This window comes from Lethenteron reissneri, chromosome 9 (assembly GCF_015708825.2).
Source record: "Lethenteron reissneri isolate LAM-NWPU_2019-01 chromosome 9, ASM1570882v1, whole genome shotgun sequence".
Taxonomy (NCBI): domain Eukaryota; kingdom Metazoa; phylum Chordata; class Hyperoartia; order Petromyzontiformes; family Petromyzontidae; genus Lethenteron; species Lethenteron reissneri.
In genome coordinates, this window is record NC_083787.1 from 587,915 (window position 1) to 605,448 (window position 17,534).

Genomic DNA, 17,534 nt, shown 5'->3' on the forward strand with positions numbered 1-17,534 from the left:
ACCGCGGGGTAGCGCGTCGTCAGGCGGCCATCTTACCGCGGGGTAGCGCGTCGTCAGGCGGCCATCTTACCGCGGGGTAGCGCGTCGTCAAGCGGCCACCTTACTACAGGGTAGCGCGTCGTCAGGCGGCCATCTTACTGCGGGGTAGCGCGTCGTCAGGCGGCCATCTTACCGAGGGTAGCGCGTCGTCAGACGGCCATCATGCCTAGGGGTAGCCCGTCGTTAGGCGGCCATCTTACTGCGGGGTAGCGCGTCGTCAGGCGGCCATCTTACTGCGGGGTAGCGCGTCGTCAGGCGGCCATCTTACTGCGGGGTAGCGCGTCGTCAAGCGGCCACCTTACTACGGGGTAGCGCATCGTCAGGCGGCCATCTTACTGCGGGGTAGCGCGTCGTCAGGCGGCCATTTTACCGTGGGTAGCGCGTCGTCAGGCGGCCATCATGCCTAGGGGTAACCCGTCGTCAGGCGGCCATCTTACCGCGGGGTAGCGCGTCGTCAGGCGGCCATCTTACTGCGGGGAAGCGCGTCGTCAGGCGGCCATCTTACTGCGGGGTATCGCGTCGTCAGGCGGCCATCTTACTGCGGGGTAGTGCGTCGTCAGGCGGCCATCTTACCGCGGGGTAGCGCGTCGTCAGACGGCCATCTTACCGCGGGGTAGCGCATCGTCAGGCGGCCATCTTACTGCGGGGTAGCGCGTCGTCAGGCGGCCATTTTACCGTGGGTAGCGCGTCGTCAGGCGGCCATCATGCCTAGGGGTAACCCGTCGTCAGGCGGCCATCTTACCGCGGGGTAGCGCGTCGTCAGGCGGCCATCTTACTGCGGGTAGCGCGTCGTCAGGCGGCCATCTTACTGCGGGGTAGCGCGTCGTCGGGCGGCCATCTTACTGCGGGGAAGCGCGTCGTCAGGCGGCCATCTTACTGCGGGGCAGCGCGTCGTCAGGCGGCCATCTTACTGCGGGTAGCACGTCGTCAGGCGGCCATCATGCCTAGGGGTAGCCCGTCGTCAGGCGGCCATCTTACTGCGGGGTAGCGCGTCGTCAGGCGTCCATCATGCCTAGGGGTAGCCCGTCGATAGGCGGCCATCTTACTGCGGGGTAGCGCGTCGTCAGGCGGCCATCTTACTGCGGGGTATCGCGTCGTCAGGTGGCCATCTTACTGCGGGGTAGCGCGTCGTCAGGCGGCCATCTTACTGCGGGGTAGCGCGTCGTCAGGCGACCATCATGCCTAGGGGTAGCCCGTCGATAGGCGGCCATCTTACTGCGGGTAGCGCGTCGTCAGGCGGCCATCTTACTGCGGGTTAGCGCGTCGTCAGGCGGCCATTTTACTGCAGGCAAGCGCGTCGTCAGGCGGCCATCTTACTGCGGGATAGCGCGTCGTCAGGCGGCCATCTTACAGCGGGGTAGCACGTCGTCAGGCGGCCATCTTACCGCGGGGTAGCGCGTCGTCAGGCGGCCATCTTACCGCGGGGTAGCGCGTCGTCAGGCGGCCATCTTACCGCGGGGTAGCGCGTCGTCAAGCGGCCACCTTACTACAGGGTAGCGCGTCGTCAGGCGGCCATCTTACTGCGGGGTAGCGCGTCGTCAGGCGGCCATCTTACCGAGGGTAGCGCGTCGTCAGACGGCCATCATGCCTAGGGGTAGCCCGTCGTTAGGCGGCCATCTTACTGCGGGGTAGCGCGTCGTCAGGCGGCCATCTTACTGCGGGGTAGCGCGTCGTCAGGCGGCCATCTTACTGCGGGGTAGCGCGTCGTCAAGCGGCCACCTTACTACGGGGTAGCGCATCGTCAGGCGGCCATCTTACTGCGGGGTAGCGCGTCGTCAGGCGGCCATTTTACCGTGGGTAGCGCGTCGTCAGGCGGCCATCATGCCTAGGGGTAACCCGTCGTCAGGCGGCCATCTTACCGCGGGGTAGCGCGTCGTCAGGCGGCCATCTTACTGCGGGGAAGCGCGTCGTCAGGCGGCCATCTTACTGCGGGGTATCGCGTCGTCAGGCGGCCATCTTACTGCGGGGTAGTGCGTCGTCAGGCGGCCATCTTACCGCGGGGTAGCGCGTCGTCAGACGGCCATCTTACCGCGGGGTAGCGCATCGTCAGGCGGCCATCTTACTGCGGGGTAGCGCGTCGTCAGGCGGCCATTTTACCGTGGGTAGCGCGTCGTCAGGCGGCCATCATGCCTAGGGGTAACCCGTCGTCAGGCGGCCATCTTACCGCGGGGTAGCGCGTCGTCAGGCGGCCATCTTACTGCGGGTAGCGCGTCGTCAGGCGGCCATATTACTGCGGGGTAGCGCGTCGTCAGGCGGCCATCTTACTGCGGGGAAGCGCGTCGTCAGGCGGCCATCTTACTGCGGGGCAGCGCGTCGTCAGGCGGCCATATTACTGCAGGCAAGCGCGTCGTCAGGCGGCCATCTTACTGCGGGCGAGCGCGTCGTCAGGCGGCCATCTAACTGCGGGGTAGCGCGTCGTCAGGCGGCCATCTTACTGCGGGGTAGCGCGTCGTCAGGCGGCCATCTTACTGCGGGGTAGCGCGTCGTCAGGCGGCCATCTTACTGCGGGGTAGCGCATCGTCAGGCGGCCATCTTACTGCATGCAAGCGCGTCGTCAGGCGGCCATCTTACTGCGGGGTAGCGCGTCGTCAGGCGGCCATCTTACTGCGGGTAGCACGTCGTCAGGCGGCCATCATGCCTAGGGGTAGCCCGTCGTCAGGCGGCCATCTTACTGCGGGGTAGCGCGTCGTCAGGCGTCCATCATGCCTAGGGGTAGCCCGTCGATAGGCGGCCATCTTACTGCGGGGTAGCGCGTCGTCAGGCGGCCATCTTACTGCGGGGTATCGCGTCGTCAGGTGGCCATCTTACTGCGGGGTAGCGCGTCGTCAGGCGGCCATCTTACTGCGGGGTAGCGCGTCGTCAGGCGACCATCATGCCTAGGGGTAGCCCGTCGATAGGCGGCCATCTTACTGCGGGTAGCGCGTCGTCAGGCGGCCATCTTACTGCGGGTTAGCGCGTCGTCAGGCGGCCATTTTACTGCAGGCAAGCGCGTCGTCAGGCGGCCATCTTACTGCGGGATAGCGCGTCGTCAGGCGGCCATCTTACAGCGGGGTAGCACGTCGTCAGGCGGCCATCTTACCGCGGGGTAGCGCGTCGTCAGGCGGCCATCTTACCGCGGGGTAGCGCGTCGTCAGGCGGCCATCTTACCGCGGGGTAGCGCGTCGTCAAGCGGTCACCTTACTACAGGGTAGCGCGTCGTCAGGCGGCCATCTTACTGCGGGGTAGCGCGTCGTCAGGCGGCCATCTTACCGAGGGTAGCGCGTCGTCAGACGGCCATCATGCCTAGGGGTAGCCCGTCGTTAGGCGGCCATCTTACTGCGGGGTAGCGCGTCGTCAGGCGGCCATCTTACTGCGGGGTAGCGCGTCGTCAGGCGGCCATCTTACTGCGGGGTAGCGCGTCGTCAAGCGGCCACCTTACTACGGGGTAGCGCATCGTCAGGCGGCCATCTTACTGCGGGGTAGCGCGTCGTCAGGCGGCCATTTTACCGTGGGTAGCGCGTCGTCAGGCGGCCATCATGCCTAGGGGTAACCCGTCGTTAGGCGGCCATCTTACCGCGGGGTAGCGCGTCGTCAGGCGGCCATCTTACTGCGGGGAAGCGCGTCGTCAGGCGGCCATCTTACTGCGGGGTATCGCGTCGTCAGGCGGCCATCTTACTGCGGGGTAGTGCGTCGTCAGGCGGCCATCTTACCGCGGGGTAGCGCGTCGTCAGACGGCCATCTTACCGCGGGGTAGCGCGTCGTTAAGCGGCCACCTTACTACAGGGTAGCGCGTCGTCAGGCGGCCATCTTCCTGCGGGGTAGCGCGTCGTCAGGCGGCCATCTTACTGCGGGGTAGCGCGTCGTCAGGCGGCCATCTTACCGTGGGTAGCGCGTCGTCAGGCGGCCATCATGCCTAGGGGTAGCCCGTCGTCAGGCGGCCATCTTACTGCGGGGTAGCGCGTCGTCAGGTGGCCATCTTACTGCGGGGTAGCGCGTCGTCAAGCGGCCACCTTACTACGGGGCAGAGGTGGGACAAAGTCATTGTTATGCAAGTCCAAGTCGAGTCTGAAGTCATCAAATTCATGACTCGAGTCTGACTCTAGTCCAAGTCACATGACTCGAGTCCACACCTCTGCTACGGGGTAGCGCGTCGTCAGGCGGCCATCTTACTGCGGGGTAGCGCGTCGTCAGGCGGCCATTTTACCGTGGGTAGCGCGTCGTCAGGCGGTCATCATGCCTAGGGGTAGCCCGTCGTCAGGCGGCCATCTTACCGCGGGGTAGCGCGTCGTCAGGCGGCCATCTTACTGCGGGGAAGCGCGTCGTCAGGCGGCCATCTTACTGCGGGGCATCGCGTCGTCAGGCGGCCATCTTACTGCGGGGTAGCGCGTCGTCAGGCGGCCATCTTACCGCGGGGTAGCGCGTCGTCAGGCGGCCATCTTACTGCGGGGTAGCGCGTCGTCAGGCGGCCATCTTATCTTACTGCGGGGTAGCGCGTCGTCAGGCGGCCATCTTACCGCGGGGCAGCGCGTCGTCAGGCGGCCATCTTACTGCGGGGTAGCGCGTCGTCAGGCGTCCATCATGCCTAGGGTTAGCCCGTCGTCAGGCGGCAATCTTACAGCGGGGTATCGCGTCGTCAGGCGGCCATCTTACAGCGGCTATCGCGTCGTCAGGCGGCCATCTTACAGCGGCTATCGCGTCGTCAGGCGGCCATCTTACTGCGGGGTAGCGCGTCGTCAGGCGGCCATCTTACTGCGGGGTAGCTCGTCGTCAGGCGTCCATCATGCCTAGGGGTAGCCCGTCGATAGGCGGCCATCTTACTGCGGGGTAGCGCGTCGTCAGGCGGCCATCTTACTGCGGGGTAGCGCGTCGTCAGGCGGCCATCTTACCGCGGGGTAGCGCGTCGTCAGGCGGCCATCTTACTGGGGGTAGCGCATCGTTAGGCGGCCATTTTACTGCGGGGTAGCGCGTCGTCAGGCAGGCCATCTTACTGCGGGATAGCGCGTCGTCAGGCGGCCATCTTACTGCGGGTAGCTCGTCGTCAGGCGGCCATCTTACTGCGGAGTATCGCGTCGTCAGGCGGCCATTTTACTGCGGGGTAGCGCGTAGTTCTTGAACAAAATTCAAGAACTACTCAACGATGGCAGCAATATCAGAGTATTGAGAGCTGAATAAAGGTGTCAGTTTTGTACCAGTTTAAAAGGGTAAAAACCTACTACTATATTTTGCCACTGGTAAAAGAGATCTCATAGTGTAAATGCTTACCCCGAGCTCTTAATACTTTGATATTGCACTGTGTTTGAGTTCTACGCCTTCTGGTGTCATCTGGTCCAACACCAATGGGGACTAGGCTCTAAAGAAAGCCGTCTCGGGTGTGGACTAATCAACTTCAAGGACAGTGCATATTATTATCATTATCAGTTGCTTCTTTTTGTTTGCTTTTTTTACTACTTGTGTTGTGGTTATTGCACACATGATGCCTTGAATAAAGGTGTCAGTTTTGTACCAGTTTAAAAGGGTAAAAACCTACTACTATATTTTGCCACTGGTAAAAGAGATCTCATAGTGGAAAGTCCAATACTGTATTGGGATGCAAAAGTTCCACAAGGTTCTCCGATTTATCCATTTGCACTTCCCCTTTCGGTCTTCATTCTATTTTTCCTAGTATGTTTAGTTACGTTTTCTATCGTTTGGTAGGTTCATCTATCTTTGCACATACTGGTGGTGAAATCTTTTTTTACTTCTCATTATACTCAACGCACTCATTGCAAAATTGGTTATAGTGGCGACACAAGTTTCAGAACCAAATGACCATCATGCAACAGATTAAGCCTTGGTTGTGCTTGGATAAATGCGGTTGATGGGTCACCATCCACGCCAAGTTGGAATACACCATTATCTAGAGATGCTCTATGGAAAGTAGCAAGAGGGCAGTGCGGTAATATTGGAAGGTGTTGCATTGCATGCACCCCACCGGCACGAACCGGCATTGATCAGCGTGGTTTGGAATGATTAAACCCCCACGTCAGTCTAAGTCCCAGCACGCCAAGTGTTCCGTCATCCATCGTTTGTTGATACAAGTACATGGTTCGATTGTATTATGCATTAAACAGGTATATTTTGCCTAGAATTGCAGGAGCCGTCGCTCAATATTGTTTCAGGAAGGCCTTTCATTTGGGATTGAGCGATTAGTCTAAGGAGCATTACTTTTCCACACGAATTGTCATTGGAATAGACTTCAAATCATGCACGTACTTTCAATGGTCTTAAAGGGGTTGCAATGGCCTCCAGTATTGTTTATGCATTGCTGAATACTTAAGCTTAATAGATCCAAGTAAACCATTTACAGTCGTTAATAAGAAAACATCGCACCTGTACAAACACAAATACTATCAGTGTACAATGAATACCAAACAGACGTTGATGCAATGAGTGGTTTAATGCACAACTACAAGGAAGCAAATACTTACAAGTGAAGCAGAAATCTGTAAGGCAAAACTACAAAGACTACAAAATATTTTTAGATGCGGACCAATACATTTACAAAACGGCCCTTTCAAAAATTACAAACTGCATTGGTCCGGAAACTTTATTTTTTTTACAAACACTAAAGGCAATTTCTGTTGCCACAATCCTTTGTTAGACCACAGGATCGTTTAATGTACAGGCCAATCTTGTGAAGACATCTTCGAGAGTCACTCTTAGAGCTTTTTTTTTCTTTACAGCACATGTACCAAACAAGCACTTTTCAACCAAAGCATGCATTAACTATACACTATATCTCAACGCTTCACATGTCCACTTGTGGCCATTTACATTCGTAATTCATACAAACCTTGCGTTTCTATCAGCCCTTAACCAACTTGTCAATGTTAGAGGGAAATTTCAAAGGGAAAGAATGGCATATTTACACAAATTGGCAGATATGGGCATTTCGCCATATTGCCATGTGCATTGCTTTTAAGCATTAAAGAAACAAAATACAAAATCAACGCATAGTAATCTGTTGCTTATGGATGGGTTTGAATTTAGTATTTTTTGTACATGGTGCTGGTGAGTTCCAACCTTTAGAAGTTTACTTTTACATCAGCACACCACCAGCGACACGACTGATGTGGGCAAGGCTGTGACCTTAATACTTTCAAGACTGAGCTGCAGGTGTCCATCACACCGGACTTGAAATCTTAACCACCATCTCATAATTATGCCACCATCTCCATCACACAGCAACAACATTAACAGCTGTGGTTTAAAACGAAAAAACATTTTATACAACAGGCTACAAAGTTTGGCCTTACCCACCCCCCAATGATGTCTAGAGGCAATACACAAAATGGGACTTTGAAGAAAAATATAAAATGGCACTACTGTTTTATCTGTCATAACCACAACGGTTCACATATTACTATGCAAGTGATGTGCAAGCTTGTTATAGAGTAGTACAAACCAGTCTGAAAGGCTAGGGGCTAAACACAAGGCCGGCCTGTTATCCCCTTGGGCGTGACAATCTGCAGCAAGGATGGTTAGCTTGTCGCTGTCCCCTCCATCACCTGCTGAGTCTGCTTCTGGCCCATGCAGCACTGCGCCACTGATTGAAAAAGCCTGCAACAAAGTCATCTTAAAATGTAAAACTTACACAAAGCATAAACGGCTTAACCAAAATACACAATTACACGAATCCTGAGTTATACATAAGGGATCAACCGTTTCTGAAAAACGCCACAACTTGAAATTACTTCAAGCAAACTCGAAAATCCCAAAGGCAATGCAAAAATCAGGGGTTGCATTCATAGCTGGCATTTCTGGAAAGCGACAAAACGTCATGAAGTGTAAAAATGCATACGACATGCATTTTAATAATTCAATTAGATAAAACTTTCCAGAGATGATGCAAGAGCTTGCCAATTGAGGCATCTAGGGGTAAACAGTGAGAGGGTTAGGCAAACAAAGGGGCCAGGATGAACCATCTCATCCGACACTGAAACTGGAATGTTGAAAAGGAAGCTGGCTCTTCTGTGCTCTTGTCTGGACTTTTTGGCTTTATTGCAAAACGCCCAAAGACAGCTGGATAGCATTCTTCATCTTCTGGTATAGCTCCTTGTAGCAGTGAATGCCACCTGGTTAATGTGCCGTTACCTCGAGAGCTGCATGGTCAAGTTGGAACCTCTGAAAATGTCCATTGCCGCTTCCAAACAAATAAAAGCCTTTGACATTATTTTTAGTTGATATTTGCGGTAGTTGTATCATTTAAATCCACCTCTTCCTCAGGTCGTTGTTCCTGCTGTATCAGATCCTCATTTAACAGGTCCTCACCACGACTCAAGCAACATAACCACATCAATTCTTCCACATTGCAGAGTCCAGCTTCTTTGACCAGTTCCAGAAGATTGTTGAATTTCTTACTCCACAAATGCCTTGGAGATGGTGACACATTTAGGGCCATATTTTTTCACTACACGATTCATATTTTTCCAACAGCAAAGTGCTTACTTCTTTACCAGCAGTCAGTTGTCTCTGATGAGCTGGGAGGTGCAGCATAGGCAAGCCTTAAACATCACTGTAACTCTGATCCAGTCTGCAGCAAGTAGTAAGGCCCACTCAGCTAAAAAGTGCTTTTTCATAAGAGGCCTGACCACAAATGATAGCTCAACGAAGTGGCTTATGTAGAAATGTATAAAAGCCAATTATTGTAAATGCATGTTTCTGAAATGTAAAAAAAGGCAAAAATCGGGGGACCCGGAGAATATCCATACAACCACGGGGAGAAAACGGAAACTCCAAATATACAGGCGTCAGGGTCGGGATTGAACCTACAACTTCATAACCAGGCAAGTTAGTTAACGTCGCCACTGGTTAAGTCGTCAAGGTTGACTGGATTACCTGGGACATTAGTTAGAAGCAATGCCTTATGTGCTAGATTGTTTCGTAACAAGATTCCTTCACAGCTGAGCAGAAGTGCAAATTAAACAATTCTTAAACTGCCACCATTGTGACTTGAGGCGTTTTATTTTATTTCAATCGCCATATCCCTGTTAGCTCTTGGTGTATTGGTGGTAAATGAGCACGAGTTGAGCTTTAAAATCTCTGAAGCGTTCCCACCTAGCAGTAGTGATGCGATCTTGGGCTTGCGCTTTGAAACCTGGAGGAGTCTTCTCTTTTGTAAAAATTAACATGTTTGCTGGCAATCACTTCCAGTATAGCCCCGTCTCATCCACACAGAACACTTTCTTGGGTGTGTACAAACCTTTTGAATATCTTGTCAAAATATCAGGATCATTTCTTGCTGCTACACTGTCAGCAGTTGCATCTTCACGTGACACTGCATATTATGCAGACCACTCCAGCTCAACGTGTAAACCAAGTCTTCATTTCTCAACTCACAATAATTTTATTGGTCTTCAAAAACAAGAGTAGCTTTTTAACTTGGCAAATGGCACAAGATTTAGCAATTTTTTTAACTAACGCATATGCGAAACATTGCACTTATTTTGGAAAGATTGTCCAATTAAAATCGGCAAAGTATATGGAAAACAATACATAATGTAGCAATTCATAGCAGGGGAATCATGTAGTAAACCACCACTACTCACTTTTGAATTTCTGGGGCACAGTGCACAAACTCGTGGTCCCAAAATTTGAAGGAGGGATTCTTGATGAGCTCGATGAAGGTGATGAGCAGGCCCCATGGATGCGGACGATTCACAATCAGTCGCTCCAGCAGTACCCTACAGCATAAAATCAGTCACAATAAAAAAATGGGGATTATAAGAACATCAAGCAACAGAAATGTATACCGATTTAATGTCGTGGCTTAATGACAGCAGTATCCGAGTTTGTTGGAGATTTCTCACCGAGTAATTTGCTCCTGAATTGCTTCAGTGTTGGCTTCGGCAAACAAGTAGAGCATGGTGCAGCTGAAATAGTGCGTATGGCTGTTGGGATAGCGTAGCTGGTTGGCTATGGCATTCAGGAACAGGTACCGACCTGCACACAAAGAAAGTTGTCATGAATACAATATTTAAATAACCTTTGCATGCTTATATAATCGCAAATTATAACATGTCATGTGCACAATCTTACAATGGATTATATGCAGCTCACACCAAATGCCATGCTGCATTGCAAATCACTGGAAATCCAAACATTTCTATTAAGTTTTAAAAGGTTTTTGAACTTTTGCCTTATATTTTATATATAGCTGCATAAAACCCTTTTGCTTCTGCCAAAGCTAACGGAAATCATTTAAATAAAGCCCATCAGTGGCTCAGGCATTCACCTTCGGTGTCAAGGTCCACAGCCAAGTTCTGGAAGATGTCCATGTGGGCAGAGTGGGTGATCGTGCCCATGGACGGCGAGCTGCCTTTGCTGTTGATGTGCGCAATGGCCTGAGTGCCAACGTAGAGCACCAATGCGTTGATGAGCGGTATGTTGTACCGCATGCCTGGCTCATTAGAAACCTGTTTCACACGCCAAAAGGACAACCACAATTTGTAAAAACCACACAGCAAGTAAACTACGTGACCTTGTCCATATGGAGCTTGGATCACTGCTGTAGATGTGATCTCAAAAATGTACACATGGTAAAGAACAATGAGGTGTGGTTGGAACCGGACCTGCAAGTTGCCCCGTAGCTCTGAGAGGAACGTGACCGGTGAGCGAGTTTTCAAATAAGGGTCAAGATCTTTCTTGAATTGTGACGGCATCACAGCCGTGAAATTTGTAAGGATGCGTGGCGGTATATTGATCTCGCTCAGCATATCCACCTGCAGATAGTTGTAAATGTCATCACATGTGAGAAAACGGTTTACATCTTGACTTAAAAAGCTTTCGTGACTGCAGAAATTCATATTCCTGGGTCTTTCGGTAAAGTCACGTAGGTTCAAAGAAAATTTTAAAAAATAACAAAAAACGTTTTCGATCACAACACAAGCAGTCGTCTTCTGAAGATGACCACTTGTGTTGCGATTGAAACGTCGTAGTTTTTTGTTATTATTATTTTCTTTGAACCCATCTACACGACTTTACGGAAAGACCCAAGAATAACGGTTTATATCTTAAACTAACCAACTTTATTCACAAGTTAGATAGACAATTAAGAGATTTAAATATTATTTAAGTGACAATGATTATACAGCGGCAGAATTTCTGCAAACACGTTACCTTCAGATTGGGAGTGAAGGGGTCAGGGAGACGCATGTTGCGTGGGAAGGCACTGAGGATCAAGTTCCTCAGCTGGATGCAGTTTGGTGGAATGACATCGCAGAACCCATAGTGGTAGTCACAGAGGAACTCGGGGAAGTCGTGCAGGAGTACAAGCAGCACTCGCAATGTTCCCTGCAGGGGCAGCCAACAAAACACGTTAACTATACACAACTAAAACAAATGTAACGACATTGTGGGGTAGTGGCTCAGTGGCAGTGCAGAGCTCTCATGAATCACACAACCAGAGTTAAATTCCCAGCCATAGCGACACAACTGGCGAGTTATAGGCGAACAAGGTCATGGGCCCCCTTTGACTAAACTGGACTGACCAGTCTGGTTAGTAATGGTCAAACAGCTCAATCGTGTAGGCCTTCATCCAGCAACAGATTGGCAAGAGGCTCGTACATGAAATCTAGGATTGAAAACTCATTCTTCAGAACTGCTTTGTGTTCAATTTGTTGTCCTTCCCCCGCACCTCTGATTAGCACGGTTGGCTATGTACGGTGCAAAAACAAGTTGAATATATGTTACGAAACGCCATTTGTATTCCTAATATGCAGATTGTCATTTTAAATTAACATATGCAGCGATTCATGTAGGTCAAATATACAATAGAAACTAGTTGTATTTCTATTAGTGATGTTCTAGTGAGTGATCAGCGATCAGGGAGTTTTGTTTTACCAAGGGGGTAGTAAACAGACACTGCATGGGAAGGGAGATTCCTATACCTGGCCAGACACATGCCAAAGGCCTTACCTTGTAAAGCACCTGCATGGGTTTTGTCAGCTCCACATTGCGCAGAAAAGGACTTAGGTACTTGAACAGGTCGATGAGCAGTTGTGCGTACATCGGCCAGCCCTGCTTAAACACATGAACAAGGAGTGTCAAATTAAAAATTCTATGACACATGCTTCGTGTAAAGGAGTTCTCTCCTCCACACTTCAGGCTTTTAGCATCAGAAAATAATTTCCAGCATAGGATTTGCAAAACATCTTGGGACACAGGATTAACGGATGAAGACAGTTTTTGGAATTTTTCTTCATTTAAATTATACAAAAAAAACAGAATTAAAAGAGGTTTTGTTTGCCGACTGACAACATTATCCAGGCAATACCTTCTGTTGTGGAGTATGGGCCAGCATTCGAGCAATAAAGATGCGGTGAGAGATCAACTCCAGCCACGCAAACGTGAAACCTGGAGCCTTGGATGGACGCAGGATGTGGAACGTATTGCTAAAGGAGAACACACAATCAACATTTGGTTATGGTCAGACATAATAAAATCCCACCTATTCAAACTATAAAAAATTGGTCTAACTCATTGGTCAATTATAAAAAAGGTGATTAAAGGACGAATAACTGGTCCACTTATCATGAATCCAATGTCAGATCAGTAACAGCCTCTAAATAGAGCCCCAATAGTTTAGATAAATACCAAACTGTATGCAATTAGATTTAGATATTCCAACAAAGTCCATCCTTGTATTGTACTCTATTTGAATATCTATCATCTCTGCCTTTGCTAACCCACACGAAGCAGCATGACAATAACCTGCCCGGTGGGGTTGGGAGGCCCTCATCCCACTGTGGATTGACAATAGGCGGGGGTGCCAAAAGTGCACAATGCCTCACCAGAAGGCAGTCAGGGTTTGGAAATTGATGGACTCGAGCACATGTTCAGGTGCGTTCAGCTCCAGCAGCAGCATGATGAATATTCGGTGGTATGGCAGCTGCTGAAAATCTGTCCGACGTATCTCATGGTCTTGTAGGAGAACGCCAACCACGATTCCCAGCACCTGCACAACCAGTACCCCCGCAGAGAGAACTTAGAATTCAGAGGCAATGACCCCCTAAATTTCTAATAATGCAGTTCCAAAACCTTTTTGGAAATTGAAGAAATATGGTATACATTTCATACAATAGCAAAAACACAGCCAAATTCCACTTTGCATCAATGAAGTAAAATGTCAAGATGTGAAGAGTCCAGCTGGCAGGCTCTTTGCAATTTAATTCCAAGCCCACTTCTTATGCACGAGATCATATACACTGCAGAAAATCTTAAATTAGAAGCACACCCAATGCACAATATTTCCTCAGCAGAGCCCCAACAGACAAGCTCCCAGTTTACAATTGAGCAACCAAGTTAGGCTAATGTTACTGGTGGTATTCCGTGTCACGTGCACCACCTTATTCAGGAGGTTGATCTTCGTGACGGTGTTGGATGCATCGCCAGAGTGCTTCACAAGTAGGGCGATGAGTCTCACAAAGGCATCCAGCGTGTGGAAACATTTGGCGCGTGTCAGGGTGGGGTTTGCGGCTGGGTTAAGGTGCTGCTCGTTCAGTGCACGGTAGCACAGGTCCACGCACATCTCCGTGCACAGTCGGAAGAAGCGTGTTATCAAATCATCAGTCTTCAGGATGCCGTGCTGGTGCATCTACAATTAAAACAAAACACATCATGTTAATGTATTCAAATATAGGTGTACCCTGATACGTTAGATTTACGATAATTTCTTAAGTTAGTCACAAATTACACTTTTCTTTGGTTTGTCTCGTTTGTTTCGTTGTTTAAATTATTCTCGGTCGGTGGGAAAAAAAAAAAGAGTAAAAGCACTGTTGTTTGTCTGTACATGCATTATATACTGTTCCTGGCTGCTACGTTTTGTAGCGTCACCACTTGTTTACAAGCCAAGCCGCATAGTGCCAACTACTATGGGGGGGGGGGGGGGTCAGACGCCTCGACCCTCGCCCTCCCTCTCCCTGCAAAGCCTCCATCCCCTACCACTCGGATCACCCTCACCACGTTGACGTGCACAAGTTTCCCGTTAGGAACTCGGTGTACACTTTTTAATTACCCGTCTAGTTCTTATTATCCATATTTACACATGAATATCTTAGTTGTGTTGAAAAGTGACATTTTAATTAGAGGTTTTGCAACAGAAAATCTGAAGTTACAGAATGGGGCCTTATGGGAAAATACATTTTTATATACAGTACAATTTTCCACTTTACGTTCAAGTTATCAAGGAAACAGATTTGAAGCTTTCGTGACTGCAAGGATTCACTCTTTGGTTTTTTAGGTAAAGTCGCGAGAAAAAACCCCAAAGAGTATCAAGAACACAACCCAAATATAGCGAGGAATGCCCATATGCCAATGTGTTACTAATTTACATTTGAAGTATTAAGGTTCCATGATACATATCACTACTTCACACAAGGTCCGATATTTCGTTCCATGTGCTGGAGGTTTCAGTTCCTGAAGCAGCTTCTAGCTTCCACGAATGAATCCGTCAGACAGTGTTGAACACAACCCAAAAACAACACAACCGCTAAAAACCTACACCGTAGTGATGTCCCATGATGTTTTGGCCCTTTCCCACTACGGCAAATCACCTGTCCGACAAAGGCAGAGAAAGCCTTTGTGCTGTCGCGGCCGGCGGCGGGCGAGTGGTACATGTTGACCCACTCGCGCAGCAGATACTCGGCCTTCTCGTGCAGGCCAGGCGGGTCGTCGTACTCGCGCGCCTGAGAGATGCCAGAGTGCATCATGGACGTGGGGCCAGCGTGTGTGCGGTCCATCATTGGCTCATGGTTGGTTCGAATCACCTCCATCAACTGCGGCAGCCTGTTACACGTGCACACATGACGATGGATTAATAAACATTTTGGCTCAAAACAATTTCGCCAACGTGACAAAGATAAGCATGAAAACAAGAGGTATTTGTACTAGCTTTCTAGGCATCACATTATAAAAATTGCACTGCACAAGGCAAATAATTATTTGACACCGATGTAGACCACATTCTCGTTGGGAGTCCCTCAGTTCGAGGAGGACGTCTATCATGTTTAGTGGTGGCTCTTGGAGGTGGCCGAGTACAATTCTGGATCCGCAGATGTTGGGCATTGAGGGCACACTGTCAGAGACGTTAGTGGAATCCGCAGTGCCGGGTTGGTTTCCCTTTCTTTTCTGGCATCGATCTGCTTTGGCATCGAGACGTTGGATCTAGAAATGGGCCACGGCCTAGTGGATGCAGCGGCGCCACTCTAGGCGGTAGGCAGCCTCTGCTCCTCAGTCTTAAAGGCTGATTTTTCCACGCTTCAGGGAGAACTTGAGGGTATCCTTGAACCACTAGTCTATTTTACCGAGGTGCTGACATCATTTAAGTGCTGCTATTTTGGTTTTGGCAGCCAACATCGGCCGTAACGCCTGTGGAGGTTCATCACTTGTACCACCCTCCCAGTCCCTGACTGCCACATTTAGATAAGCTCCTCCCCCCCCCTCCCCTTAACAGTATTTAAAAGATCTTGTCTCTTGGATTTCCCTTCACTTGATACAGTAAATTTGGCTGTGACGGTCCCACCTGAAGGCAGACTTGTGTTGCCTCCGAAACGTCGTGATTTAATAGTTATTTTCATTTATTATTATTATTTTATTATTATTTTACCTACGTGACTTTACTAAAATATCTTAGAGTATGAATCCTTGAACCACTTCCTTTGTTCACCCCTCGTCCGCTGACCATTGGAAAGCTTGGAGAAAATGATCTGGCAGGGAAGGCAGTTCAGACACGAGGATGCAGTGGCTGGTCCATCAGGAGTTTCTTTTTAGAAGTATCACTTCAATGTTGGTGTCAGCTTGAAGAACACTCGCATTGGTGCAGTGATCTTCCCACTTGATCCCCTGGATTTGGCGGAGGTAGCGCTCGAGGTGCAGTGACATGGCGCTGGTAGGTTGTCCATTTTTTGCTGCAGTAGGAGCGTTGGGTTGACAATGGCCCAGTAAACTAGCTTTGGTCCTGCGGCAATATTTGGTTATTGAAGACGCGCTGTCGCAGTCTGTAGAAGGCGGCGCTGGCGCACTGGACTCTTCTTGTCGCCAGTGGCCGTTTGGGACAGATGACTACCAAGGGGAGGGGAAATACTCCACATATTTAAGTGGCTTGCCACCAACAGTCAGGTTTTGGTTTGGCTGTTTGGATGGCAGTTGGTGGAGGACCGTCAAGGTTAAGCCAAGTCTCTTATATGCACAGTTGAAGACATTTAGAGTCATTTGGAGGTCCCGCAGAGAGTGAGCCTGGGTTAGGTTACAGAATGCCAAGAACAGTTCATGCAGCTCAACACTGTTCTTGAATCTGTCGGACAGCGAACACCACATTCTGTCGTGCTCCAAGATGGTCGGGCTGGCCGTCTTTACAAATTAACATCTCATGACCACTTTTTACAGATCCAAATTCAATTAGTTGTGTTTTATCTTGTTCAAAGCATAGAATCAAATAGATGCCAGACAAATTTGTTCCCCTGCCCTTCCAGACCAAAATGTATAGCAGTCATGATCATCTATATACAACGATATATAAATTAGTCGTTTTGGAGCGTGTGCGGATGTGTCATGGCAATGCTCTTTCTTTCCAACCTGTTAATTGGCCAAAACAAAATGTACTAAAAGGGGATGGTAACACCAATATAAAATAAGGGTTATTATATTTAAAACATTTTTAAAGTTCAATTACAATTTAATGAAATCATTACTATGCTATAATTCACGGAGAAACCATAATCAACCACAGGGGGTGAGTATATCCCATTTCACAAATAAAAAACTTTACCCTATTCCGTTGATTGAATTTGTAATTTGTTAATCCTTGTACAATAACAGTTGCAGTAATGTTATAATTCCATGTTCTGGTTTTTTGTATGTTTTAAAGTAGAAGTCCATGCGAAAATGTTGGTATGGTCCCCCCATGCCGAGTGAGTGGTACATTCCTAACAGCGCTAAAGCTACGGGGAGTAATGTGGCTCAAAGCAGATTCTGGTAACATGATTTATTATTACAATGTTAATTTTGGTATCATTGGACGGATGTACATCAGAATATTTACACTGCTGTAAAGCTCTTAACATGTCCAGTAGGGGCACGGAGTAAGATCGTTATAACAGTACAAAAACATGACAGTAGTGCAAGTACAAGGAAGGTAAACAAATCACCCAAACACATCTACAGTATTTTTCAAATTACGACTTAAAACTTTCGTGACTGCAGGAATTCATATTCTTTGTTTCTTTCGGTAAAGTCACGTAGATAGAAACATAATAAGTGAATTAAAAAAAAACACTAATGTAGACTGTAGCCTGGTTTTTAAGCGGGTAAGCATATTTGGCAGTCTATGTTGTAGACTTATTCTTGGTTCTTTCAGTAATACAAAAAAAACACGACGTTTCCATCGCAACACAAGCGGTCGTCATCAGGAAAAGGGGGATTAGCCTCTAAAGGCGAACCGTTTATAAAGGTTTAGAGATGGGCCTAGCCCAAGTGTGTCA

General features: G+C 49.1%; 1 protein-coding gene across 13 annotated transcripts in view; it reads right to left on the reverse strand.

Moving 5' to 3' along the window:
• Positions 1-6,435: 6,435 nt before the first annotated feature.
• The window catches only part of CNOT1 (CCR4-NOT transcription complex subunit 1), a 29,515-nt gene continuing 18,416 nt past the window's right edge, over positions 6,436-17,534 (reverse strand). For 8 of the 13 annotated variants that reach the window (XM_061548571.1, XM_061548570.1, XM_061548565.1 and 5 more), the window contains exons 38-48: positions 14,610-14,841; positions 13,403-13,651; positions 12,849-13,012; positions 12,332-12,449; positions 11,974-12,078; positions 11,176-11,349; positions 10,629-10,778; positions 10,292-10,472; positions 9,867-9,999; positions 9,606-9,740; positions 6,436-7,617 (exon numbers count right to left, since the gene is read on the reverse strand). In XM_061548571.1, coding sequence (XP_061404555.1) covers positions 7,539-7,617; positions 9,606-9,740; positions 9,867-9,999; positions 10,292-10,472; positions 10,629-10,778; positions 11,176-11,349; positions 11,974-12,078; positions 12,332-12,449; positions 12,849-13,012; positions 13,403-13,651; positions 14,610-14,841 — 1,720 coding nt within the window. In that variant the 3' untranslated portion in view covers positions 6,436-7,538. The remainder of the gene's footprint in view (positions 7,618-9,605; positions 9,741-9,866; positions 10,000-10,291; positions 10,473-10,628; positions 10,779-11,175; positions 11,350-11,973; positions 12,079-12,331; positions 12,450-12,848; positions 13,013-13,402; positions 13,652-14,609; positions 14,842-17,534) is intronic. The other 5 variants (XM_061548574.1, XM_061548573.1, XM_061548572.1 and 2 more) reach the window with 1 other exon arrangement.